Source organism: Manis pentadactyla, chromosome 19 (assembly GCF_030020395.1).
Source record: "Manis pentadactyla isolate mManPen7 chromosome 19, mManPen7.hap1, whole genome shotgun sequence".
Lineage (NCBI taxonomy): Eukaryota > Metazoa > Chordata > Mammalia > Pholidota > Manidae > Manis > Manis pentadactyla.
In genome coordinates, this window is record NC_080037.1 from 7,596,101 (window position 1) to 7,622,846 (window position 26,746).

At 54.2% G+C, this 26,746-nt stretch overlaps 1 protein-coding gene across 2 annotated transcripts; it reads left to right on the plus strand.

Annotated features, from left to right (window-relative positions):
- Window positions 1–418: 418 nt before the first annotated feature.
- KCNJ10 (potassium inwardly rectifying channel subfamily J member 10) lies at window positions 419–26,725 on the plus strand. Of its 2 annotated transcripts, XM_057495049.1 has the most exons (3): window positions 419–662; window positions 22,250–22,414; window positions 25,572–26,725. In XM_057495049.1, coding segments are annotated over exons 2-3 (1,131 nt in total). In that variant the 5' UTR covers window positions 419–662; window positions 22,250–22,413; the 3' UTR covers window positions 26,702–26,725. The 2 variants fall into 2 exon arrangements, with proteins under 2 accessions (XP_057351032.1, XP_036778605.1); XM_036922710.2 differs by lacking the exon at window positions 22,250–22,414 and having other exon boundaries at window positions 25,562–26,725.
- Window positions 26,726–26,746: the final 21 nt, after the last annotated feature.

Genomic DNA, 26,746 nt, shown 5'->3' on the forward strand with positions numbered 1-26,746 from the left:
CCAGGCCGCCCCCCGGGAGCAGCGGGCAGAGCCACGAGGCCGGTCCTGAATTCATTTCCACCCCATTAACTCCGCCTAGGCCCGCCCCCGCCGGCTCCGCTCTCGGTCCCCATCTCAGACACGGCCGCCGCCTCTTTCTTCCTCCTCTCGTCCCCTGTCATGGTGCCAGCTCAGCGCTATCGCCTCGCCTATCGTCTCTCCATCTACCTTTCTCCCCGAGTCTGTCGGCGTCTCCGTCTTTGGGCGTTGCTCTCTGCCCTGCGCCTCCTTCTGTCTGGGACTCGGCTTCCTCCCCCCTGCGCCCCGCCCCCTGCCTAGGTCCCTCCAATCCCTGCAGCTCGGGCCTGGCGCTCCACGTTCCCATTGGCCTGTCCGGAGCCCCCCGCCCCCGCGGCCCGGCCCCCCTCCCGGCCCCTCCATTCACACAAAGTTTGGCTCCCGCGTTGCGGAGGGAGGGGGCGGCTCTGCCCGGCCCAGCTCTGCCCCCGGCCGGCCCGACCCCGGCCCCGGCCCCCGGACCAGCCCTTATCTGATCCCAGCTCCGGGTTTAAGAGTCCCGGCCGTGCCCGTCGCACAGCTCCGCTCCTCGCTCCTGCCCGCCCCGTCCGTCCGTCGGTCTGTCCCGCTGCCCATCCGAGGGGCCACTCCACCCAGGACCCAAGGTAAGACCCTGGCCCTGATGGAGGAGTGGTCTTGTCCACCCCACTCTCCAGAGAAAGCTGGGCCCCCGGCCCCTCCGTCCCCACCCTGGCTGGCCCCAGCGGTAGGTCCTGCTCCCCAGCCTCACACCCCGGTTGGCCCCAAACAGGCCTTCCTGGGAAGGCTCCCCAAAGAGGGAACTGTACCCAGCTTGGCCACCTCGGCCCTTTAGGCTAAGGAAGTGGCTTTCCGGATGCCTCTTCCCACTGGGCAGATGGGCCACCTGCATCTGACTGCCTCCACGGAAGACAGTGCCCAGTGCCCACCACCCGCGACTGATCATGCATCCCCCACAGGCACGCCGCACAGCGCCCCCTCTCCCCAGTATCGTCAGGTTACTCCCACACCCAAGCCCTTTCCCCCTCCCCAGACAGTGACGCTCGCCTAGTGGCCCCCACTGGTCACTAGTTCACACATGGGGAGAAAAACACACCCAGCTTGGATTAGGGAGGGGCAGCAGCCTGGTGTGCCTGGGACCCCTGCCCACCTGGTATCTCCCCTCCATTCCAACTTGCCTCCGACTTCAAGCTGCCTCTCCCTTTAATCACCCCCCTTCCCACTGAGACCCCCAGGAGGAAAGATCAGGGACACCCCTGCTAGAGTAAGAAGGGCAGAACGGGGTCCACCACACTCGACCTCCAGATGGGGCTGCCCCTTCCCCTTCCCGCCCTCCTCCCCACGAGGAGCTAAGGACACCTGTGTCAGCAGGAGAGAGACACGGGGCGCGACTTCCTGAGATGGGGGAGGAGGACTGAACCCTAGGATGGATAGAAAGACCAAACAGGGAAAAAGTGGGAGTAGGGCCTCTGGTAACTTGAGATTTCACCCCTATTAAGGAGGCACCCTAAGCAGAGTGAGGCAGGTCAGGAACTGGAGGTGGGGAAGAGGTGAGTACAGATTTGGACCCGAAGGAGGCCAGGGCTTAGGCCTGACATGGTGCTTATCAATACAAATCCCGGCTAAAGATTTTGGGCCAGTCTGCCTTGGCTGTAGTGTTTGAAATATTTTCCCCACTGGGATTGCTTTAGGGAGTTATAGGTGGGAGGAAGATGATGGTGAGGAGAGCCGTTTGTTTAGGGGTGCCGAGGCGGGACTGGAGTGGGTCTCAAGAATCCAGCCTGACGGGGGGCCAGGAGCCACCAGTGAGTTCCATTTTGTTTCAGCCCAAGACCCCCTCCTAAATCTCTGAAGGTTTCTGAACACACCCCTGGCATAAGGACGGGCACCACCTTGTGCTGATGGCTTGTTAAGTCCTCAAGGTCTCGGCTGGGTCTAGGGGACCCAGTGTGGGAGGAACCAGGTGTCCCGGCTCCTGGCTGGCACTTCAGGGAGGAGGAAATGAGGGAGGAGGGGGAAGGAAGGCTTCACGCCAGGGATGGTCTGCGGAGGCAATAGGCATGGCCCAGGCGGTGCCAACTCCTTTTTCCCCGCCCCCTGGTCCTTTGGTGGTGGTGGCAAGGGAGGGAGAGAGGGGGTGTTGGGGGTGATCTGGGCCAGTCCAGCCTCCCAAAGCCCTTGCCAACCTGGGTCCTGAAAGGAGCTGCTGTTTTCTGAGCCATCCCCCCACCCCCCACCCAGAGCTGGGCAGCCAACTTGTCTCAGTGGATATCAAATGGCAATGACTCCACCGAGCTGGGGAGGGTGGGGGGCAGGAGGCTGGGCAGGGTTATGGTCCCCTTCCTTCCCCATGCAGAATTCTGCTGGAGCCCCCTACCCTGAGGAACAAAACCTACCATCCCAATGTCTTCCCCACATCCAGTGTGCAGAAACTTAAGCTTGCATGGGAGGATTGGCTGGCTGTCCACTGGCATCTTCTGCCTCCTCCCTGTGCCTCCTGCCTGCCCCTCTGCGGGAGCTCATTCACAGCTCCAGCTTGCTTGGCTTGGGCTAGAAGGAAGGGCCTGGTGGAAGATCCCGGGGCCTTCTTCCCACATCCTCCCTAGGGACAGAGAGGCTGGGACACTTGGATCCGGTGGGCTCAGCTGAAGTCCTCTGCAGTCACCCTGGTCCTGGTGGAATAAGGAGTAAAGGGCTCTGGGGGTGAGTCGTGCAGAGAACACTTCCTCAAAGGAGGAAAGGCTTCCTGCACCTCTGAGCAAAATACTTGGTTTCTGCACAGAAGGCAGATGATAGGCCGAGCCACCTGACATGGGCGATGGAGCCCCTCGACTCTCCTGTTAAGGATTATTTAGGTCGGAAGGAAAAACCTCCCCTCCTTCCTCTCCCCGGCCTAGATTCTTCTCATGGCTGACTGGTCAGAACTACCGTCCAGGCTGAGGCCAAGCTGTCCAGGAGAGCAGTGAGGCCCTGGAAAGGGCAGAGAGGAGACTCCGAGGCACACTGTTGAGACGAAGTTGCAGAAAGATTAGGGAGAAGGCATATTTGAAATCCAAGTTCCAAGTGAGGGGTGGTGGGTGGGGACGGCTCCCCAGAATCAGAGCTCTTTGAGTTTACCACATCGGCTTCCTCTCTTGCACAGGCTGAGTTCAATGCTCTTCTTCCTTCATCCAAGTTGAATATACACGTTGCTGCCAATCTTCATGGAGAAGTGCATCTGGGGGCTCCTCTTTACCCCCTCCCCCAATAGAACCTTGAAAGGGCAAAGAGAAAGGGATTGTGGGAAAACTCTGCCGTGGGTGTCTGCCAGCTCGGGCGGGATTTGAGGTGGTGGGGAGAAGGGAGGGGCGGCTCTGGTGTGGGAGAGAAGTATGAACTGAACCGTTGTGCTGGGGCAAGAGGCTGGAGCAGCAGGGGCTTGGGAGGATGCTTTATTAGCACTTGTGACCTCTAAAAAGGTGCCACACGGAAGGGGTGTCTGTGCCATTCTGCTTTTCCTCCAGTGGAGAAGACCTGGGAAGAAGTTGAGGCTGCAGCCTGAAGGGCTTAGGTTAGATTTCAGGAAGCACATCCCATACAAAGAAAATCTGACATGGAGATTGGGAAAGAAAGTGGGCCCACCTTCTGGGCCAGAAAGCAAAAACCAAACGCAAAGCCCATCACAAGGGCTTCCGAGGCACCCTGTGATGCTCAGATAAGTGTGGAATTATTGTGACAGCTGTCCAGGGGCCTCTCCTGGGTGGCTGGCACGACCCTGCAGTGCCGTCCCAGGCTTCTCCCGTTCTGGCATCGCCGGAGAGGCAGTAGGCAAAGAGGTTCAGACGCAGCCTGAGAGTCAGGCTTCCTGGGCTTAAATCCTGGTCCCACCACTTAGCATCTGTACACATCTCCTCCGCCTTACAGTGAGGCTAGTAATGGTTGGGGATTAGAAGAGAGTCAATATTTGTAGAGGGCTTAGAGTGGGGCTGAGCATGTAGAAAGTGCACTTGCTCTCTCTCAAGGTTTCCCATGTCTCTGATTCCTATTTGTCCTACTTCCTGGCCCCCAATCCTTGCCCCCGGCCCTTCACTATGTCTTTTTGAGGTCCTGTCCCACATGTCTATATGACCCCCCCCTTCTGCAGCTTGGAAAGTTTGGAAACTGTCGAGTAGTTAAGGCGAAGTTCCTGCCTGCATTCCAGCAGGTGGGCTGTCACCGGGTCTGGTCCCCACACCCAGAACCCCTTCTTTCTGTGAGTTTTCACCAAGCAGATGCCCTGTCTTCCTTGCAGGCTCAGAGTCAACTGAGCTGTTGACCTTCCCTGAAACAGCCTCTTCCCATGCTGAGCTACTTCTCTCTTTCAGCCAAAGACACCAGCTTCTCTCTACCCCGACATCTTACCCCTGTCTCCCCATGACCCTGCCCATCCCTGTCCCTGCCCGTCCTGTCTAACCCATCAGCCTGGATACCCACAGCAGCCTCCTTCATGACCTCCCTGACTCCAGCTGTTCTCTTTCCTTGATTCCCTCCCTTTGCTTCACCATGAAATTATCACCAGAATCACCTTTGGGAAGACAGTCCTATCTTGCCGCTTTCCTACCCAGCCATCCCCGTGGGCTTTCAGATGAACAGCCCCAATCGAAGTCTTCAAGATACTCTATAGAAGCCTTTCCCGCATCTCCTCTAGCACCCCCATCTTTTGGGGTTGCCCTTTTCAGACCTTGTTCTGGGGACACGTATCTGACACAATCGCTGAGCCAGATCCTTCTTTCACTCTGCTCCCCTCGACCATTCCAAAGCTTACCTGTCCTGCCAGCCGCCATACCCATTTCCGTATCTGCTCTGTCATCTTGCACCCCCTTTCTCCTCAGCATCCTACTTGTCCCTCATTGCTTGAGTTTATGGCAGTGCCCAGGGTGCAGTGATAATGCTGGAGGGGACATCCTGTCTCCTTCATTGCACTGGGGCTTCCTACAGTCAGATCCATGCCCGTCAGATTGCAGACCCCTGAAGAAAGGCATCCCTCCCCTCCCTCGACTCCCCAGCAGCTAGGGCCCAGAGGGCCTACTGGGCAGCTTGGCTCTCGGGAGGAAACCTTTCTGACTGCTAATTCTGGGGGAGGACCCTGACTTTAGAGGCTTAGGAGTGTTCTGAAACAGGTGTAGGAAAGACCCTACTATCTAACTCTCCAGGGAACTTCAAGAGAGACTCTTCTCTTACCAACTGCCCCATTCTGTGGAGATGCTTCACCCTAAAATTCTAAGCAGCGACCGTAGAACGCCCAAGTTCCAATCCTTTAGGCACTGTCGGCCCAAACACAATAATCCATGTGGGCATCTCCAGCACCTTTCTCTCCTTGCCCGGGAGGTCTGTTCCAGCCTGAGGCTGAGCTTGTCAGCAGGCGGCCAGAGTGGAAAAGAGGCAAAGGTCAGAGCCTAGTCTGGGACGGCCCCATCTTCTTCACCATATCCCTGGGCAGGGACTTTCAAGTTTGGGGACATGTGGGGACACCTCCCAAGTGGGGTGTAGGCCTGACCTCTGAGTGTTACATTCTTCCTGGGACTGTCCCCTCAGTTGCACCCCGATTTTAGTCCCAACAAGACACCCAAGCACCCACTTCCTCTGCACATCTAAGCCTCCTTGGCTGGCCTTCTGATAAAAAAAAACACACACAGCTGCCAAGAGGAGAGAGTGAATATGTCTGGGTCTAGGGCAGTGGTTCTCAAACTTTTTGATTTCAGGACCTCTTTATGCTCTTAAAAATTATTGAAGATGCCAACCAGCTTTTGTTCATGTGGGTTATATCGATATGTTAGAAATGAGAACTAAGAAGATGTAAAATATTTATTAGTTCACTTAAAGATAACAAACTCATTGTACGTCAACATATAAATGATATATTTGTAATGAAAAATGGTTATATTTAAAAAGTTTAGTAAGAGTGGCATTGTGTCACATTTTCACAAATCATTTTAATGTCTAGCTTCATAGAAAAAAGATGATTTCTCATACCTGCTTCTGCATTCAGTATGTTGCAATATCATATGTCACGTACCTTCTGGAAAACTCCACTGAACACTCATGAGAGAATGAAAGTGAAAAAAAGCAAATAACACCAAATGGCATTATCACGCCATTATGGCATTATTTGCATTATAGCATCATTATGAAGACAAGTTTGACCTCATAGAGCCTTTGAAAGGGTCTCCGCAACCCCCAGGGTCCCTGAACTACACTTTGAGAATTACTAGTTTAGGGGAGCCTTGGAAAACTGTTCCAGACAACCCTGGGTCAGTCTGAATATCCCAGCTGATCCTCAGCTGCCCATGGGCTTTTGGATGTCTCACGAGGGAGGCCACCTGGGACAGTGGATAAGCACGTGGGGCTGGAGACAGACAACCTACTTGAGTTTGCATCTCAGTTCTACTGCTCACTAGCTGTGTGACCCTGGGCAAGTCATTCACATCTTTGTGCTTCTATTTTTTCATCTGTAAAATGGGACTTTAAAAAAGTGCCTACATTTCAGTGTTGTTGAGAAATAAATGACATAATACCAGAAAAGGGCTTAGCCAAGTGCTGAATAATGTGAGCTCTTCTTAAATACTAGAGCCTTCCCGTGATTCACTGCCCATGGGCAGGTTGCTTAGGAGGTGATTCTTCCCACCTGACAGTTGGGAGCTTCTCAGCCCACAGAGGGAGGGTGACTTGTGCAAGGTCCCGGGAAAGTTGACAGGCTGTCGTGCCCTGAACTCAGGAGTTCTAACTCCTGGTCCTACGCAGTCCCCACCAGGCATTTTCAGTGGGGGGGAAAAAACAAGGTTCTGAGAGGGAGAAGGAAGCAGACCTTACCTTTCCTCCAGCAACCTCTGGAGAGCTATCCAGGGCCCCTGTGCAGTGAATGAGGAGAAGGCTCTGGAATTTAAGAAGAGCTCACATTATTCAGCACTAGGCTAGGCCCTTTTCTAGTATTATGCCATCAGGGCCCAAGCAGTAGAGCACAAAGCCTTGAGGGCAGTTAACAGGGAGGACTTCCTGACATCAACAGAAACTGAAAAGAGAAAGAAAACCAGGAGAGGACTGGCCCGAACTCAGAAGCATTTCCTATCCTACCTTTTGGGGGGCAGTTCTGTGAAGGGGCCCCACCCTCTCTCCTGGGGCTCACTGGCCCAGGGTGGAGGTATTCTGTGACTGGGCAACACTGCTTCTCATGCGGCTCCTCCTCCTGCCCCTCACTGTCTGCGGAGACTTCTGAGACCCTCGCCTCCTCTTAGCTCCCCCACCCCTCCAAGTGGCCCTCCCTCTCCCGCTGGCTCCCCACAGGGCAGCGCCCAGAGCCTTGGGAAAGGCAGCTGGGGGTGCTGAGGCTGTTAGTGGGGTGAGCTGGGGGTCCCCTGGGCAGGAGGAAAGAAGCCTCTCCACACAGCAACGGGAGACAGATGCACCTGCAAGAGCTACTGCAGATCTTTGGCTAAAGTCCCCAGAGTGGGGCTGCTGGGACCACCTTCATCAGAAGCCCAACGCCCCAGACCCTGAGCACACACCCTTCCTGTACGGCAGAGGTTTAGGCCCCACCGGCAGCCTCGCACCGACAGCTTGGAGATGTGGGCGCTGGGGTCTGAGCCCTGGCTGGCTGTTCCTGTACTTTAACTCTCATGCCCACACAATTCCCTTGAATAGATGGGAAAACTGAGGCATAAAGTGGGTGGGCTCAGACTGCCACCTGTTTCTTTCCAGAGCCCGGCCTGCGACGCTGGCCCTTGGCAGCCCCCTGCATCCTTGGCTCTGACCTTCCCTGCTAAGAGCCTCTGTCTGTGTAAGGATCTGTCTGTATACCTTTCCTACTATTCTGTCCTGGGGCATCTTCTGGAAGCCTTTCTCTGCTCAGAAAGTCCTTTCTGGCCCTTGGCCGGTTTGGGGGCCTGAGTCTAGTGTCCCTCCCCTGTCTGCCCAGGGGAGCCCCCGTGGGCTGAGATCTCTGCAGTCTCAGCTCTGCCCCAGCCCCTGCGTCCAGGGCAGGGCCACGGCGCCCCAGCTCCCTCCAGGGGCTGTGGGACAGGGAGACCGCTGAGGGGCTGGCTCTGCATACTAATGTCCTGCCCATTGTCAAAGCCCCTTTGTGCCAGAGAGCTCCATTGAGGCGGCTCCGGGGCAGGCACAATGGGGGCTCTGTCCCCGAGGTCCCCCAAACAGTCACCTGCTTTCAGAGCCTCCCACCCCCCCACCCGCCCCAGTGTCCGGAGGGCCCAGAGAGCACGGGGGTGGGGGCCCAGGGCCGGGGGGGACTGGCAGCAGGCGACCCCCCACGGCCTGGGCCCGCCGGGGAGATGGGCGCTGGTGGGGAGCGGCCAAGCTCCCGGGTGGGCTATCTGTGGATGGAGCTGGAATGCAAGTCCTGGAAGGCAGCGGTGGGGAAGGGGCACCCCCCACCTTCCCAGTCCTCGGTTCCACGTGCCCAGCCTGAGCCCCCGCACCGCGGGGCTCATATATGCAGAGACACACAGGCACCCACTCATCTATGCGGCCCCACACACGGCTCCCGCCGCACGCCCCAGCCGGTGAGTGCCGACCACGCAGCCGCGAGCACACACAGCTGCACGTCCAGCCACCAGCCACCGGCACGGGCCTCTGCACGCACCCTCAGCCCACCCACCCCCTGCCCCTCCGCTCCCCCGCCGTCAGCCCCGGGCGCCTCAGCACCCCACCCCCGCCCCCATGCCCTCGCTGCCCCCTGCTGCTCCGACACAGGTTGTAACAAGTTCGCACTTGTTGTGACCTCAAGAATGTGGCCCTGGGGCGGGGAATGTCCCGCTGCCCCCACGGCCCCAGCTTATACGTTAACCACGGACACAGCCTCCGCTGAACTCTGGGCACGGCTCCCCCGCCCCACCCGACCACGGGACCCCCTGCCCAGGGCTGGCCAAGCACCCCGGAGGGAGCTCTGAGTGAACCACCAAACTCCTTCCCTGCCCTGCCTTTGCCCCGCGCACGCACGGGGTACCCCAGCCCCTCCTGGCCTCTGAAGTAGATGGGGCAGTTATCACTTCCCTGCTTTACAGGGAGCCAGCCGCCGTGACATGTCAAGTTCAGGCAGCAAGGCCGGGACTAGAGTGGAAGGATCTTCTGTTTTCCTGTGGGGGTGTGGTGGGGGGTGGGAGAGAGGGTTTACTTTCTGTCTCTTGGCTTCACTCAGATAACCCACCCCATGTGCAGTTTTAACAGAACTATCTTTTACCCACCTTCCTTGGGGAGGAGTGGGACGTTGCTGGGGTGGAGAGGTAGCGAGAACAGGTACAGGGACCTTAAATAGGATTCTGGGTGTAGAAAAATCCTCAAAAGGTCACCTTGTCCCTTCTGCCTCTAGGCGGGGCGAGCCTACCTCCTTTCATTTCCTGCCCTCCCACCAGCCCCACTCCTGCTACTGACTCCACGGCTGGAGACAGAACTACTCTGGCCGTCTTAGTGAGGGTGTGGAGTTTGAGAGCTCTGCTGATTATAAATCCTTCATGCTCCTTGGCTCCGACCTTCCCTGCTAAGAGCCTCTGTCTGTGTAAGGATCTGTCTGTACACCTTTCCTACTATTCTGGCCTGGGGCATCTTCTGCAAGCCTGGAGCAGGTATTCTAAAAGGGGAAGAGATGGAGGGCCCCGGGGGACCCCAAGGATTTGAGGGCTACCTGTACAGTGGTGTGCTGGGACATGGGTTGGCGCCTTTTCTAGCTGCAGAAACTCCACTAGATGGAGAGCTAAGCTGATGGTGATTTGCACGTCTGCAAGTATTAATGAGCACCGATCTCTGGATGTTTCTCTAACATCAGACGTGCACAGACCCTTGCAGGATGCCCCTTACCCCTCTCCTCGCCTGGATGCTCTGCCTCTGGCTGCTGGAATCTGCTTAAGTGGCCTCCTCCGTCTGCCTTCATTCGGGAACACACTTCTTCCCACCGTGTACGCTGTGTGGTTCTTCTGCCTCCATATGTCCCCTCAGGTGTCCCCTGCTGGGGAAGGAGTCCAAAGTACACCTTCAACCCCTCGGCACCCAGGCAGTTAGTCACTGTGAGAGCCAGCCGTCCCCTCTGGATGTAGTTCCGCATCTAGTCAGTGTCTTTGTGCCACCTGCCCCGTCCTTCTCCCCAAACAGGTAATGTTGAGGAGTTCCTGGAATGTTGGGGAGGGGTAGACAGAGTCCTTCCAGGGGGATGGTAGGCCCCCTTAGGTGTCCCTGCTTGAGGGTCAGAGTTACTCTCCAGACATGGAGCCAGGAGCCCTGAGAGAGAAAGGGAGTCGAGAGGACACCTGTCTGGGAAGGCAGCTCGGCCCCGTGAATGTGGATTAAAAGTACAGGGTACCCATGGGCCTCATCTTCACCAAGGGTAAACAGGAGGGCAAGGTGCTTAGGCAGCAGGAGCAGGCAAATTTTAATGTAACGGGAACCATTTCCTGGGCATAAAGTATTATGAGGCAAAAGGGGAAGGATAGAAGGAGGTGGGGACTCACTCTTCCTGCTGAGAAGGAGAGACCACTTTTGGTCTCCAACTGAACACAGGTTGGGTGGCCTGGGACGTAGTTCTCAGAGCCCCTGTGGACTGTCGGGTTTCCAGCTCCCTCAAAGAATTCCTTTGGCCCTTTTCAGCCCCCAGCTGACAGCATCACTGAATCTGTCCCCTGCCAGTGGCCCCTCTGTCTGCTGTTTCTTCTAGCACTTCTTATTGGCGTATTTCAGGCCTGCTGCTTGGGGGAGTGAGGAGATGCCTGAGACCCAAGGATGGGATGGGCACGTCCTGCGCCGAGGCTGTGGTTGGACAGGGGAAGAGCTCAGTAGGTAATGTTTCAAGGCTGGCTCCACACCTGGCCCTTCAGGACAAGGGTCGAGGTAGGATCTTGTAGGAAGAGGTGGGTTGGGAGAGGGCCGGGGGCGTTGCCCTGATTCTAACAGGAAATCACATGCACTGCCAGCCAGCTGTCTGGTCGTGGGGGAGGTACGCAGCTTTTCTAGGCCTTCCTTGGCTTCCTCTTCAGTGAAATGAGTGGTTGAACTGGATGACCTTAAGGACCTCCCAGCAAGGAAATCCTGACGGTACAGTGGCAACGTGCAAAGCACGGACTTCACTTTAAGCAGACCTGGGTTCAATTTGTAGTCACCCCTTACTGGAGGTCCACCTGGAGGTCAGCTGACCTTCCTGGGTCTGGCTTCCACACCATCACCATGAGGTCGATGACACGACTGCCTCCCGGGGGGACTAGGAAGCGGTGTGTGTGGAGGCCTGGCTCATCATAAGGCTGAGGTGGCAGCGTCCCTCTGGGAACACAGAAGAGGGGCTGCAACATGCTGGGGGTGTGGGTGTCTGGAAAGGCTTCCCAGAGGAGGTGGCATCTCAGCTAAGGCCAGAAGGAGGGGCAGCATCTACCAAGCATAGTGGGGTGGGGAAGACACTTGCATGGTGGAGGCTTCACGATTTGCTGAGAACTGCTGATAAGAGAAAGCCTGTCCTGTCCAAGAGCTGAGAACAGCTTGGCATGAGCAGAGGGTGGAGTATGTACGTGATGGGAGGAAGAGGGTGGAGTGCACTGTGGCTGGGAGGTCAGTAGAGGCCAGGTGCTTCTACGCCTGTCATTCTAAGGGGTTTGGAGTGGGGGTCCCTTTGCTTCCCCTCCATCCTCTTTTCCTACTACTCTTTCTTCCATTGTCCCAAGGTCAGTGCGCTTGTCCCTGGTCACATGGGTGCAGAGGAGCTCTGGGCTCCCCAGGAGGACCTGGTCTGTCTAGGTTGAAGCTCAAGTCCAGAGTGGTCCAACTCCGGACCAGTTTTTGGCCCAGGTCAGAAGTTCTCTGCCTCTCCCCTCGTTCACCTCTCCCCTTTGGCTCTGGGTCTCTGGCTTGGAGGCTCTCCTGCTGAGCTCTGTGCTCCCAGGTGGAAGCACACGTCATGCAAGAGTCTAGAGGGCCCTGATGGGGGTGGGCGGAGGCGGTCGGAGTGAGAGTGGGGGGAGTGTTCTCCCGGAGTGCAGGCTCATGGGGGGCCACGTCAGCGCTCCCAGCTGCTCATAAGTTGAAACTTCAATGGGGGGCTTGGAGGAAGGCCTTCCCGTGTCACACACAGAAAAGGGGGCCTGAGGGAGGAAACTGATATGGATGTGGAATATCAATCCTATGGGCTCTTTTAAGTCAAGAAATATTTAGCAACAGCTCTATTCCAGGCACTGAGGAGGACACAAAGCTGAACAAAAAAACAGGCTGTGAATCAATTCAGAAGATTCTCGCTTGGCAAGGCGGGCCTGGTCCTCCTTGGATGAAATGGCCTTGCGGGAGCTGCTCTCGAGGCACTCAGGTTCTGCCCCCCCAGCCCCTCCACTGCCTCTTGGCCCCTTCAGGCCCTGCTCACCAAGCCAGTACAACTGTAGTGTACAGACCCAGCTGGGGTCTAGTCGGCCTCCCTCTCCTCTCTCCGAGGGGAACCTGCTGGCCTCAGGATGCTAAGGGGCAGTTTCCATCATTCTGGCCCCTTTCTCGTTCATCAGACGCAGGTGGCAGATCTGGTGGCAGCTCACTGGCTCGCTGGCCTCCACCCCAAAAACCTTCTCTCCCAGGGCCAGCTCTGCTGGGCTTTGAGAAGCCTTCTAGCTGCCTGGGACACCAAGGCTGGGGTCAGGCAGGAGGGCAAGGGGCCGGAGAGCAGTAAGTGAGGAACTGGCTCTATTCAGCACCCACACTGCACACTTCCCCTCTTCTTAGCAGGTGGAGAGGATTTTGCAGGGAGCTTTATCTTGGGAATGGCATGCAGGGGGAAGAAGAAGAGGGTTTGGAAGCCTCTTCCAGTCCTGGGGCTATAGAAAATCCCACCCACCCCCTTGTCTGCTGCCCTCTAGGAAGGAGAAGTAAGGCAGGGGATTAGCCTGAGCAGCGTCACGCCCTCTGGGGTGTGGAGAGGCGACAGGAGGGAAGGTCCGTGGAAGAGGACCTGCTGTGACCTGGAGACAGAGGTCTGGCTTGACCATTAAATGTGTTTCAGCAGGTGACTTGCTCTCTCAGAGCCCGAGTTTCTCTAGTTCAGTAGATACTTTCCTTCATCTGCAAAGCAGGATAATAATAATATCTTATATTTGCATAGGGCCTTACAGACTTCACAGACTTTGTCTCATGTAATCCTGGCCACACAATGGAAGGTTTTATTGCCTCCTTAGGTGAGGAAACTGAGCCCTAAAGAGATTAAGAGGTTGACTGAAGTTCCCATAGCTAGTAAATGACACAGACCAGGATGGCAAACGGTGGGAAAGAAGAAAAGAGAGAGGCCTTTGGCTGTGACCCAGACAGGCCAGGATAACCACCCGGGTTCATTTGTTAGGCTACATCCATCCGACTGAGATTGGCTCCCTACATCTCCACATAGAGAAAGACTCGAGGCTCAGTGAGACAGAAAGTGCTGTGATGACTGGGTGATATCTGGTGAGGGCGGGCGGCAGCGTGCATGACCGATGCGAGCTACGGTTGACACCCCCAGTCCAGCAGCAGACTGGGGATTTCAACTTTAAGTCCTTTGTACTAAACAGTTAGGTTAAATTCAGGGGCACTGGCTTAAAAAAGGTAGCTAAGATACGGTCTCTGCCTACAAGGGGCTCACAATCTCTCAAAAAAGAGAGTAAACTGCTGTGCTGATGGTGAGGCAGCAAGTCCCAGGGACAGAGGAGAGGAAGTACTTCCAGAGGGCATTCTAGGCCGAGGAAGGGCAGACTTACGGGGTCGGGGCGTGCAAGTGGAGTGCAGGCCCCATCTGAGGAGAAAGCAGTAGTTCTAATTGGCGAGAAGGCAGGGGACATGGGGGAAAGGACCCCAAACTGCGTGGAGTCACCTGTGACAATTAGGGTGAATCAGATGGCGAAGGGCTTTGATGCTGTGTCAGGAAGTCTGGGTGTCACTGCAAAAGTGGGGGAAAAAATGGGATGTAAAGTGGGTCGGTGGGGTAGAGTTGTGTTGCAGAAGGGCACGGAGGGCAGCAGAGGGGAAGAGGAGGACAGGAAGGGGAGGCAGGACTGGGGAGACTGGGAGAACCTGCATTGTCTAAGCGAGGGAGGCCTCCAGGGAGGCGGAGAGGAGCCTGTGAAGGCAGAGCTCAAAGGACCCAGAGGCTGGCGGCATACAGGGCGAGAGGGGACCCAAGGGTGACTCCCAGATTCTGGCCTGGGCACTGCCCGGATGGCACTCTGGTGAACAAGTCAAGCCCTGAAGAGAGGACATGAGTCTGAGCACCCTAAGGCTGGACTGTCCGTGTGAGGGCCTGCGAGTGCCCTGACATGCAGGGCAGAGGTGAGGGGGAATCCTTCGCAGGGGCTGGAACAGCCGAGGAAGGGAGAGCCAGGTGGTTAGGGATGAATGCCAACACTTCAGGGGCAGACGGGCGGCCTGGAAGCCCACCGGCAGGCAGGGACAGGGCGCCCATGTCGGGGTGGCGACAAGGCTCCATGGGGCTGGGGCTTCACAGCCCTCTGGGGGCTCTGACCTCTGTGCCATGGTGAGGCAGGTGGCACCTGGCCCTTTCTGCAGGTAAAGGAAATGGAAACTCGGGAACTTAAGTGATTTGCTCCAAATCATGACACCCTGAAGTGGCAGGGCCCCTTAGCTAGCCAAAGTCAGTGGGTCCCCACCACGTCAGGTCAGAGCCACAGGAGAGTGTCAGGAAGGCGCTGCTGGCTAGTAGGCTGTGCTGCAGAGACCGCAGGGGTCGGGGACTGAGAACACGCCCTTGGACTGAAGGACTGGAAGCACAGCTGTGACCTTGGAGGGGCCGTCCTGCTGCTCTGACTGCCACGCAGGGTGGCTGAGTGGAATCGTTTCTAGCGTGTAGACTTGCAGAGACTCCTAGTCCAAGGTGGCTGATAGTCTGATTGTCACTGTTAATTAAGTATTGGTAGATGGAACCATTCGATACTGCTGACGTGGGACCCATATTTTTAAACTGGCAATTTCACACAGTTTAACCTAACAGTGGAAGGAGTGGGCTGGGAATCTGGGAGAGAGGGGTGGCTGCAGAGGGTAGGGCGCCTGTGGGGCTGGGGTGCCCTGCCCCCTGGTGGTGGGGAGGCGACCTTCAGCACAGGGCCAAGGGGCACAAACCTGGAGGGGCTTGAGGTTTATAGGGGTGCCCCTCATTTCCCCTGCTCTCTCCGCCCACTCATAGTCTTTCCAGCCCCCTCTGCTGTGAGCAGGGGTGGGGGGGCGACCGCTCCCTAGGGGGCTTTGTCTGGAAGAATACTTCTAACCTCTGTACTAGGATGATCCCCTCAACCAATACCTTCGGGGCTCAGTTGGGTATAGATTCCTCCTGCGGAGAATCTCAGGAGCCTAGGCCAGCTGATGACGGACTGGGGGCTCAGGGCAGGCGGACACACGAACCAGAGGCCATCGCCCTGTTTCCACCTCCCCAGCCCACACCCTCTGAGATCTCCCCAGTGTTCCCAGGGCCCTTTGCTGTATCTTAGCACCAGTCCTGTTTTTCCTAGCTCTTCAGCTGTGGGGAAGAGGGATGGGTTAACCTCTCTAGGCAGATGTTCTTCAGAGGTGAGGACCCGGGAGGACCCGGATGGGGCCAGGTCATGAGGCTTTCAGGATTGCCGGGGCTGGAGCTGAGGAGGCGGCGGTGCATCCCTTGTCCTTAGCTGAACTCTGCACAGTGCCAAGCTCCTCACACAGGACCAGGAAGTGCGGCCCTACTGCCCCAGAAGATGGGCAGGAGCAGACACTGGCCGGCAGTGTGCTGGGGTGGAGTGGAGGGGTGGGGCAGGTGCACCAAAGCTGCGGCACCCATTAGCTGTCCACATCCAGAAGTGGTCCTCCCTCCCAGCTGTGGATGGGGTGGGGAGGGGTGTCCCTGAGATACCACCCTCTGGGCAGGTCTCTGCGGAGCACTGCCTCCGCCTTGCAGGGGACAGAAGCACTGACTGGGGACTGGGGCGGAGGAAGGGGCAGCAGTCCCGGTCAGCCCAGGCTAACAGGCAGGGGTGGTGTCCGCACAGAGCAGAGCATCTGATGTGGCCCCATGTCTGTGCTCCTCCCTCTCTTGACCAGAAAGCACACAGGGGGTCAGAAGGGCCAGACGGAGGTCACAGGCTCCCAGGAAATGCTTTGAAGTCTTTTATCCTTTCTTTAGATCCAACTATGAGAACTTTCCAAACGTTGACACAAGGGAAGAAAAGCCTATTCTTCCCTGGTCCGGGGCCTTGGTGTCAGGCCGAGGCTAGAGGACGGGAGCGTCAGGGAAGGAGACCCAGGGGTTGGAGACAGAGGCGACAGTGACTCAGCTGGAAAGGCCAGACCCGGACACACACGGCCCTCCTCTTCCCCACCTCCAGATTTGTGTGCATCTGGCTCCATTTCTGTTTATTTTCTTTGGGGCGGGACCGGAGGGAGATTAATGAATAAACACATCAAGCTTGAAAAGAGCCCCTAACCCAATGCCATTCTTCTCCTGACCTCGAGGGCTTATGCAATCCTGGGCTTTTCTCACAGGCCCTTCGCCCACACAGCCCTTTTCTCTTCTCTTCCCCTTGGTCTCATTGAGGACCCTTGGAAACCCAGAAATGCTTCTTTTCAGGCTAGTGCAGCTGGTCCTCTTCTGGAGGCCTCCAAGGTGGCTATTCAAGCTGGAGTTGGTATCCAAAGCAGAGAGAATAGGGTTGGGAAAAGGAGGCTGAGCAGCCGCTTCCCGTCTCCACCAGTGGAGGGGCTCTGGCCCGACTTGGAGTGTTAAAGCTGGAGGCGACCTTGACAGTCCTCAAACCCAGCGCCTCCTAGACTGACCCGCTACGTGTTCTGAAGGGCACAGGAGAGGGAACTACACCCTAGAAGACAGAGGCATGAGGTGTAGGCTGCCACACATCGGACAGCCTTGAAATCTGTCTTTTAAATTATGTCAGTTTTTCATTCTACTCCCTGATACATTGTTTAATATTAAAATAAGATGTTCCTTCAATATCTTTGGGTAAAACTGATCACTCAGGAAAATATTTTACATGTAATACTGTGGCTTTGAGTACCTCCTGGCACACTAGTTTGGGAAGTGTGGAACTAATACAACACCCATATTTCTACATTTAAAGGAATGGTCTGAGATTCAGACACTTCCCCAGGGTCACTGCCGGTCAGTGGCAGAGTTGAGACTGGCCTCATTTCTCTTGCTTCCCAGTCCAGCCCACTTTCTACCAGGTAATGCTGCCTCTTCGTTCCCCTCAAGGTCTTAAAGTATCCCGTGCCTGATTCTCTCCCTCCGTCTCTGGAAGTCTGCCTTGCCATGTACCTAGCTCAGCTGCCTAAGATGCATGTGGGCCTTAAGACCCACCTAGCTCCGGGTTCTGAGGCCGACCGTGCTCTAAACCCCTCTGTGTACAGGGCTCTTCCGACACGTCGCACCTGAACATCACGGTTGCTGGGACGGAGTGAGCTGGGGCTACGACTCCCTACTTCCACTCACCTATTCCTTAATCTCTACCCCACAGTGATTGGTTCAGGAAGTTCCAGACCTAAAATAATTGGATTAGTTAATAGCCCACTGGGAACTCCTCTTATCTGCCTGGAAACTGCCTCCCTTTCTGATCCCATTTCCAAACCCTTAAATCAAGAGGTTCTGATCTGGAGGGAAGAAGTTGGGAGAACAGGGGACTATCGGGCTTAGAATGCCCCTGTTATTGTGGACACCCAGGCTTCAGGTATAGATGGAGAACAGCAGGATGAAGTGCAAGACAGAACTTGAAGGTCAAGGTTGTGGTCAGGTGGACAGCATAGAGTCCTCTGTATCACCGTCTTCACAAATCAGATCTCCAGGATAGAGACACTATGAGCAGAAGGAGGGACAATCAGACAGATGTGTAGGGAATGAAAAGACAAAGAGAAAGGTGAAAAGGAGGATGGAGTGGGGATACACTAGTGAGAGCCGGCATGAAATACGGGAGGGGCGAGTGGGGCAGCACACGACAGAGGAGGTGCGAAGAGGCCTGGGAGCAGAGTCCGGGAGGGGCAAAGGGGAGAATAAAGGCATGCCATGCAAACCTGGGAGAAGGAACAGGGTAATGCAATCGCCAAAAAGAGCATCGCTGTCAACCATCAGATGCACCCCGGGTGGCCCTGCTGGCGAATCATTCACACCAGGCTCCTGCTAACCTAGCATGCTCTCGGTGTCAGCTTCTGGTTGTTAAGCGCTGAATTTGCTCAGTGAAGGTGCGTTCCCTACAGCATCAGCCTGAAGCTGGAGTGGAAAGGACCTTAGCATCCAGCCCAAACTAGGTGCTAACCTCAGCTCTGCTGTGAAGTTGTGTTGCCCAGGCTCTCTGAACCTGTTTCTTCAGTGATTATGAGGCTGGAAACTGGCTTACAGGCTCTTGCAAAGATGAAATGTGAAGTGCTGGTCTAAAGTAGGCATTTGGTAAGTGATAGCCCCCCTTCCTCCCCCTCCAAGCCCTAGGAAGAGGAGGGACCCAGGTCAGCAAAGAAAAAACCTGGTGGCACTGTGAGGGGCTGTGTGGCAGGCTGTGGTGCCGTGGGGAGGGATCAAGGCTCTGCCCTCACCCCCGGAGGAGCCGCAGGGCTCCCCACCCTCCTGCAACTGCCCCGTCCTAGCAACCTTTAAATGCATGACGAGGTGAAGGGTGTTGAGGGGTCAGAGTCCATTGCTGTCCCAATTTGTCCCATTAAGGCCTTTCATGTGTTCCCAACACTGCACCAAAGCGATTGGCTCCTACCCACCTGGCTGGCCCTTATTTTTCCCAGGGCTCATACTGCTCCCTCCCCTGGAAGGGCCTTTTATTGACTCCTCCAACCCCAGTCTCCAAGGATCCGAATCTAAACTTCACATCCAGGCCCAATGCCACCTTTCTTGGTAGTTTTCCTAGAGTGAGATGGTCAGGCATGGAGGAAAAAATTCAACTCCTGGTTGCAACTTACTGAATATGTTTCCTGGTCTAAATGGGGATAATGGCATTCTTATAGGGTGGCTCCAAATGTCACCCTTCCCTCTTCTGTGGCACTTACCACTTCCTGTCGGTTTTATGGTTGCCGTTATTATGAAGCTGTAAGATTCTCAAGGCCAGACTCTACATCTAATTCATCTCCGTAACTCCAGTTTCTTGTTTAGAATCTGGCATGCAGTAGATGCTAAAGAAAGAAACAGGTTGTTTTATGAATACATGAAAATACATGAATACATGCCTGGGTGGTGGACAACATCATTACAGATGAGAACTTTGGGTGGCTGCATACCTGTTAGTGTTGATAATTAGTTACTTAGGATTTCCATGTGTACAAGGAAAAAGATGAAAGATCATTTAAAAAATCAAGAGAAGATACAAACAAGAAGGGAGAATGAGAAGGCCTCAAAGTGAGAGACCGTAGGCCGGAGCAAAGGGCCGTCCACCCAGAACAAGACTTTCCACCCCTCCCGAGCCCTGCTGGGGGATGGAGTCTGTGCCCGATTCTCTTTGATTGGTCCCGATGGCCGGAGTGGGTTGGGAGCCCCCTTCTGCTCATCCATTCGCTCACAAGCTCCTTCTGGAGCACCTATAATGTATCATACATCGTGTTAATCTTATGTCAGGGTAATCAAAACATATCATGCCTGAATCCTTATTTCAGTAAGCTTATTTGTGGTAGAAGACATAATCATATGCCATATAGATGTGCCATTAAAGGTATAGAGGGATATATACACCCAGAAAAGGGAGGTATTACTTAAGGCTGTGGGGATCAAAGGCTTCATGGAAGAGGGGTCATTTGAACTGGGCTCTGAAAGATGTCTTGGATCTGTAGCGACCAGGAGAAGGGAGTGGGGCTAAGGGGAGTGACGATCTTGAATGATCATGGCAAAGCAGGAGAGCATGAGTGTGCACAACAGGGCAGGGAACAGGTGGTTTGCCTGAGGCTGGCCGTAGGAGAGAAGAGGTAGGAAATCAGGCTGGAAAGGTGGTTCAGAAGCCGGTCGGGGAGGCCACATATGCCAGACTGAGTTTGGCCTCTTTGATAGATAACGTGGAGACATTAAAATTTTTGAGCTGAGGAAGGACCCGAGACAGTTGCAGCATAATGAAGAGTGGAAGGGTTTGGGAGACAGAGGACCCACCTGGGAGTCCAGTTCCTTGATTTACCAAGTCACATCATCTCTTTGAGCCTGTTTCGTCACTCATAAACTAAGGATGATAATCTCAGTACGTCACAGGAACACCATGAGGGTAACATGCAGACGTGCTTTGCGAAGTCCTGGATAAGTGCTCATTGATTTGTGATGGGAGATGTGATTGAGGAAGATTAAGCCAGAGGCAGTGTAGGAAGGACTTGAGGAGAGAAAGGATGGAGACAGGAGATGAGGAGGAGGCTGAGGCGGTGATTCAGCCAAGATGCAAAAGGACCTGAAGTTGGGCAGGGAAATGAAGGGGAAGAGGCACAAGTAGAAAACCCCCTGCATACGGCGTCAGATGAATGTTGATATGGGGAGGGAGGAGGGTTTGAAAGGATTCCAAGACTTTACGTGTGGCGACTCAGAGGAGGGCGCGCCATTAGCTGTTTAGGAACCAGAGTGCTGGGACAGGAGACTTGGAAGGGAATGCGATTACTATCAGCACTCCAGAGCCTTCAGTCGGGTTGTTCTTGCTGCAGAGAAAACAGGTGAAGTGTTTGCTCCGTGGCTTCCCTGCCCCTTCAACCTGGCAGGTTTCAGAAGGTGCAGAGCCCTTCCCCGCCTGCTCCACCTCTGCCCCTGGGAGAGAGTGAAGCATCCTTTCTAGTCACCCTAACTTGGCAGTGGGCTCCACTGCCCATACCTATTTACAAGGCTCGCCCTCCCCCTCCCCCCTCCTGCAAAGGGAACAGCCCACCCAGAGGAGGGTGGGACTGAAGCCCTGGGGCTGGCCTTCTCCCACCTTTTGAAAAAAAGGATTTGTAAACATCTGCAGCATTAGTGCAGCCTGGGTAAACTTGGAGCTCCCCTGCCCCCCCTCTGCCTTGGCTCCGCCTAAAGGCCTCGGTCTCCTGTGAGCCAGCCCAAGGTGCAGCCCTCACCGGACCTCCGCCTGTCCCAAGAGGCTCTCAGTCATTCCTTTACTGAGTCTTAAACGGTGCTGGATACCAGGGAAAAAGGGGAAAGTCACATTCCATGGCCTTACCTGAAGAACTCACAGGTGGCAAACAACGGTAAACAAACCATCACAAAGCACTATGATGTTTTAAAATAGGAGTGTGCACAAGACCGTGCTGGAGTGGGGCACAGGGATAGAGAAGATGCTCTATTTCTTTGATGGCCAGGGAAGGCTTCAAAGGGGGCAGCTAACCCTGGGGTCCAGTTCTGAGAGATAAGGTGGGTGGGGAGCCATTCCAAAGCAGGTCCAAAGGTAGAAAGGCTGAAGCCGTGAAGCTCCTTACAGAGCTGGGGTCCAGGTGTGTGTAGAAGAGCAAGACTAAAACCAAGAACTAGGCAGAGACCAAATCATGAAGGGCCTTGAATGCCGTGCTCAGAGGCTTGCAGTTTATCCTAAAAGCCATGGGGAGCCATGGACCATCTTTGGTCACTAGTGTCATGAGAGCAGGGTCCTTAATCCAGAATGGGTTCTGTACTCGAGAAAAGCCCTAGTAAATCCATTCATTCTGGAGAGTAAGTGACTCATGAACTCTCAGATGAATAGAGGAAATTCTAGGTCAGTCTACAGGCGTGAACAATAGGTGGGAGTGGTGTTTGGTGAGGGAACGTGCTGGCCTTCTTTTTAGGGAAAGAATCATTATTTCAGTTCTTAGAGGAAAAAGTTGATTATCTCTCATCTCTTTTCACCACTGGGGGCTGGTCTTACCTTCAGAATTCTTCAGACAGTATCCCGGGTATCGGCTGGGACTGTTCGGGAAACAGCGCCCTCTAGGGGAAGGAGCACCTGTGCTCCAGGTGGGGCCGACCCAGGCCATTTCCGGAGCTTTGCCCGGCTCCCTTCCCAGGGGCCTGGCTGGCTTGGGGGTGGTGCCAAGCTGATTGTTTATCCACTTCGCACTCTCACCACCAGAGAGAACAAAGCTGCCTGGCTGTGGGGGCAGCAGATAACAGCTGGAGGAGGCAGATACAAAGGTTGGCACCAGTAGGCATACAGCTGGAGGCGGTGATCACAATAGAGTTCTAGCCAGTAGCCAGAATCTCCAGGGCCCATGAGTCTCTAGCCTTAACCCCGGGCTCTAGAAGCCCCAGGCTCTGTCTTCCCTGTCTCAGCTGTGATCCTCTATACAGGGCACCACAATGGCACCTCTCGAGAGCATAAGATCCATAATGAACCTGGGGTTCACAGAAGCAGTTGCTACCGTTAAGAAGTTCTGGGCCGGGAGCCAGCAGACCTGGGTTCTCCGCCTGGGCTCCTCTTCACCACTAATCAACTTGGGGCAAGTTTGAGTCTTAGTTCCTAATGATGCCTTTCCTGCTTACTTCATGGTCTGAGGGTCAGATTATGTATTTTATAAACTGTAAAGTCACATAGAATCATAGGCTATTATTTTGGGAATGATAAGCAATGCTTTCCTTGGCCCAAGAGTTTCCACCCCCACCCCCCAGATATGCAGAATCTTTCCTCAGCACAAAGCTAAGGCTTCTATGAAGGATCCCTGAAAGCGCAGGGGTGGAGATAGGAGGAGGCAGGCATCTTGAGAGTGCCGGTAGAAGCTTGAAGACAATCTTTAAGTTCCCACCCAAGGTTTAATTTCCTTTATTGAATCTCTTCCAAGTGCTCATCCAACCTGCCTCTGAACACCTCCAGGACAGGGCACTCTCTACCTTTTGAGAAGCTCTCTCCACATTTGGGTGTCCTGGTTACTAACGACTGTCATACCAATTGGAATCTTTTCCCTGTGGTTCTAACTCACTGGTCCTGGTTGTTCCTCTGGGAGCTCAAAGAACAAGTCACGTGAGAGCCCTTCAAACCGGATATTTGTGTATAGCCATCATCTCTCACACTGTCTGTTCTCTCCATTTCCTTCAGGCATTTCTTGCATGATCTGGTGGTTCTGAATCCTCTCATATCCTGATTATTCCTTGAGACTTGATACTGCAGGTGTGGGGTGAACAGAGCAGAACAGAATACTTCCTTAGTCTGGCTACTTTTAATTCAACTAATGTAGTTTAAGATTGCATTGCTTTTTTGGCAACCAAAACACATAGATAATTTATACTGGATTATTTTATGCTAAAATGCTTAAATTTGTTTTCATGGTTCTGCTTACCAGATCACATCTTCCCAATCCAGAACTTGTTCAGGTAATTTCTGGACCCAAATACATAATCCAACATTTATCCTTAGTTAAATTTGACCCATTCATCTGGCTCCTTTTGGACCCTAATTCTGCCCTTGACTTCGCATTTGTGATCTGCCCCAGCTTTGTGTCATCCACGTGACTGATGACCGTGTGTTCTTTAGTTTGGAATACAACTGGTGTGAAGATTGGTCTAGTACAAGGCAAACACAAAGCTCTTTGGTACATCACTAGAAAACTGATTCTAGGCTATCATGATCCACTCACCAGTACTACTGATTTTTTGTTTATAAGTCACTGAATCAGAGTAGCATTCATTGTTCTCTGTCTTATCCTGAAGGACACGAGAGCTCTTGTCAAAAATCTTGCTTAGATATACTTTACTGGATTTCTCTGAATTACCAATTTAGTAACCTTGTCATAGAAGGAAATTTGGTTGGTCTAATGTGACTTGTTCTTAGTAACCTCATGCTTGGTCCTTTCAGTAACTGCGTTTCCCCCACCCTGGCCAAGTACTCAGTCTTAGTGTTCCATTCTAGAATTCTGCCTAGGATCAGTATCTTATCTGTTTGTAGCTTGTGCGATGTACCTTTTCCTTTTTGAAAATTAGAATTATGTTCACTTATCCACAACTTTCCAATACTTTCTCTGTTCTCTAATAGTTCCTCCAAATCTCTTATAGAGGTTTCACATCTTTTCAAGAGTTTGAGGATCAAACGGGAAGGCATGCTAATGTGTAAACCTGCAGATGGTATATAAATGCAGACATTGTGGCGGTTTTTTAATATTACTACTACTGCTGAGTACTGAATGTGGCTTTACTTGGGCTCTAAATAAGAATTCTTCAAACTTCAGAATTGGAGAGCTTCCCTTTCACTCCCAAGTAGAGAAGGAAATTTGGAAGTGGATGGCGTCCAGGTGCAGCTGAGCAGTCTCACCTGGACAAAATTTCCAAGGGGTGGGGCTGGTAAAATGGGCTCCTGGTTGCCTCTGGACATTCTGGGGTTCTCATCCATTGGTGATCTCCAAGTAAGTGCCTACTTGTGTGGCTATATGAGTGGACCCAAATAATTTAGTTTTCCAGGGTAAGGTCACGGGAAAGACAGGTAGAGGGCCAGTGTGAAGAATGACAAAATAGAGTGGCTCAGGCTTCTTGGAACGGAGAATGTGGTGAGCCTCTGTATTCCCCAAGGACCGCCAAACTCCCCAGAGGCCGCCCTGCTCCCTCCCAGAAGGCCTGGCCGTCAGATCTGGAGTCCAAGGGCTTAAGTGATTGTGCTGGAAAAGTACAAGTTAGTCCTTGGGCAGGGGTGCCAGGCACCTTGTATGAAGTGACCTGTCTTCTGTTTCAGAGCCTTGTCCCACTTTCTACTATCAGGACAAAGAGCAATCCTGAATTTGAGCTTGTGCAGACACAGCCACCCACGTACACACCTGACTCCCCTGCTCCATTCAGCCAGGACAACGTTGCCACCTGCAACCTGGTGTTTCTCACAGTCTGTGGGAAAAGGTACTGGTGCCGCCAGGGAGCCTGACGTTGCTCCTCCACCATTGCTGCTTCTGCCAAGGTCCCGTCTGTGCTCTTCCTTACACCACCGCAGACCCTAACACCGATCGGATTTCCCCAGATGATACAATGATGACTGTGATGATACATAGTGAGATGGGCTGATTGCTTAGAGAACATCTTTAAAGGTAGAAGAATGGTCAATTTCTACTCTTTTCTGAGCCAGATGAGTATCTTAGTACCACCACTTGAGGCCAGGGGAGAGAATGGACAAATTAAGGGTATGTGTGTGTTAAGAGGGGGTTGGCGTGGAATGACTTCAATAGGGTAGTCTTTCTTGCTGATGCATTCACAAGGGAGAGGAGGGATCCTATTTCTGAATTAAAGATATTCTTTCAACAGAACTGGTTTTCTGGAGAATGGGGACCAGTAGAGTCCTCTTACTCTCACCCCATCTTCAAGGAACTGCGACGTTATTTCTCTTTTTTCTCTGCTTCTCCTAAGAATTACAAATATCAGACTATATGGCAATTACTCGTTTACTGAACGTGCATCTTTCTCACTAGGCTGCAAGTCTTGGAGAGCAAGGATGATCTCATTCTCATCTTTGACCTACCAGCATCCTGTACAGTGCCTGGCATGTAACAAGTGCTCAATAAAAATTAATTTGCTAATAAGAGAACAAATCAGTGGCACCAAAATGAATGTTGCTTCTTCCTTCCTGTTGGGTGGTGGCCAGGAGTTGGCCGGATTTCTCCAATAACCTCCATTATACTGTCTTGCTCCCTCCAGATGACGTCAGTGGCCAAGGTGTATTACAGTCAGACCACTCAGACAGAAAGCCGGCCCCTGGTGGGCCCAGGGATACGACGGCGGCGAGTCCTGACAAAAGATGGTCGCAGCAACGTCAGGATGGAGCACATTGCTGACAAGCGCTTCCTGTACCTCAAGGACCTGTGGACGACCTTCATCGACATGCAGTGGCGCTACAAGCTTCTGCTCTTCTCCGCGACCTTTGCAGGCACCTGGTTCCTCTTTGGTGTGGTGTGGTACCTGGTAGCTGTGGCCCACGGGGACCTGCTGGAGCTGGGCCCCCCGGCCAACCACACCCCCTGTGTGGTGCAGGTGCACACACTCACCGGGGCTTTCCTCTTCTCCCTCGAATCCCAGACCACCATTGGCTACGGCTTCCGCTACATCAGTGAGGAGTGCCCACTGGCCATCGTGCTCCTCATCGCCCAGCTGGTGCTCACCACCATCCTGGAGATTTTCATCACGGGAACCTTTCTGGCGAAGATAGCCCGGCCCAAGAAGCGGGCTGAGACCATCCGATTCAGCCAACATGCGGTTGTAGCTGCCCACAATGGGAAGCCCTGCCTTATGATCCGAGTCGCCAATATGCGTAAGAGCCTCCTCATTGGCTGCCAGGTGACAGGCAAACTGCTGCAGACCCACCAGACCAAGGAGGGTGAGAACATCCGGCTCAACCAGGTCAACGTGACGTTCCAAGTTGACACGGCCTCGGACAGCCCCTTCCTTATTCTACCCCTTACCTTCTACCATGTGGTGGATGAGACCAGTCCCTTGAAAGACCTCCCCCTGCGCAGCGGCGAGGGTGACTTCGAGCTGGTGCTGATCCTCAGTGGGACAGTGGAGTCCACCAGTGCCACCTGCCAGGTGCGCACCTCCTACCTGCCGGAGGAGATCCTCTGGGGCTACGAGTTCACACCTGCCATCTCGCTGTCGGCCAGCGGCAAATACATAGCCGACTTCAGCCTTTTTGACCAAGTTGTGAAAGTGGCCCCTCCTAGTGGCCTCCGAGACAGCACCGTCCGCTACGGAGACCCTGAGAAGCTCAAGTTGGAGGAGGCATTGAGGGAGCAGGCTGGGAAGGAGGGCAGTGTCCTCAGTGTGCGTATCAGCAACGTCTGACGGCCTGGCCTCCCGCTGCCCCAGCCCTCGCTATCTTCCTCATTT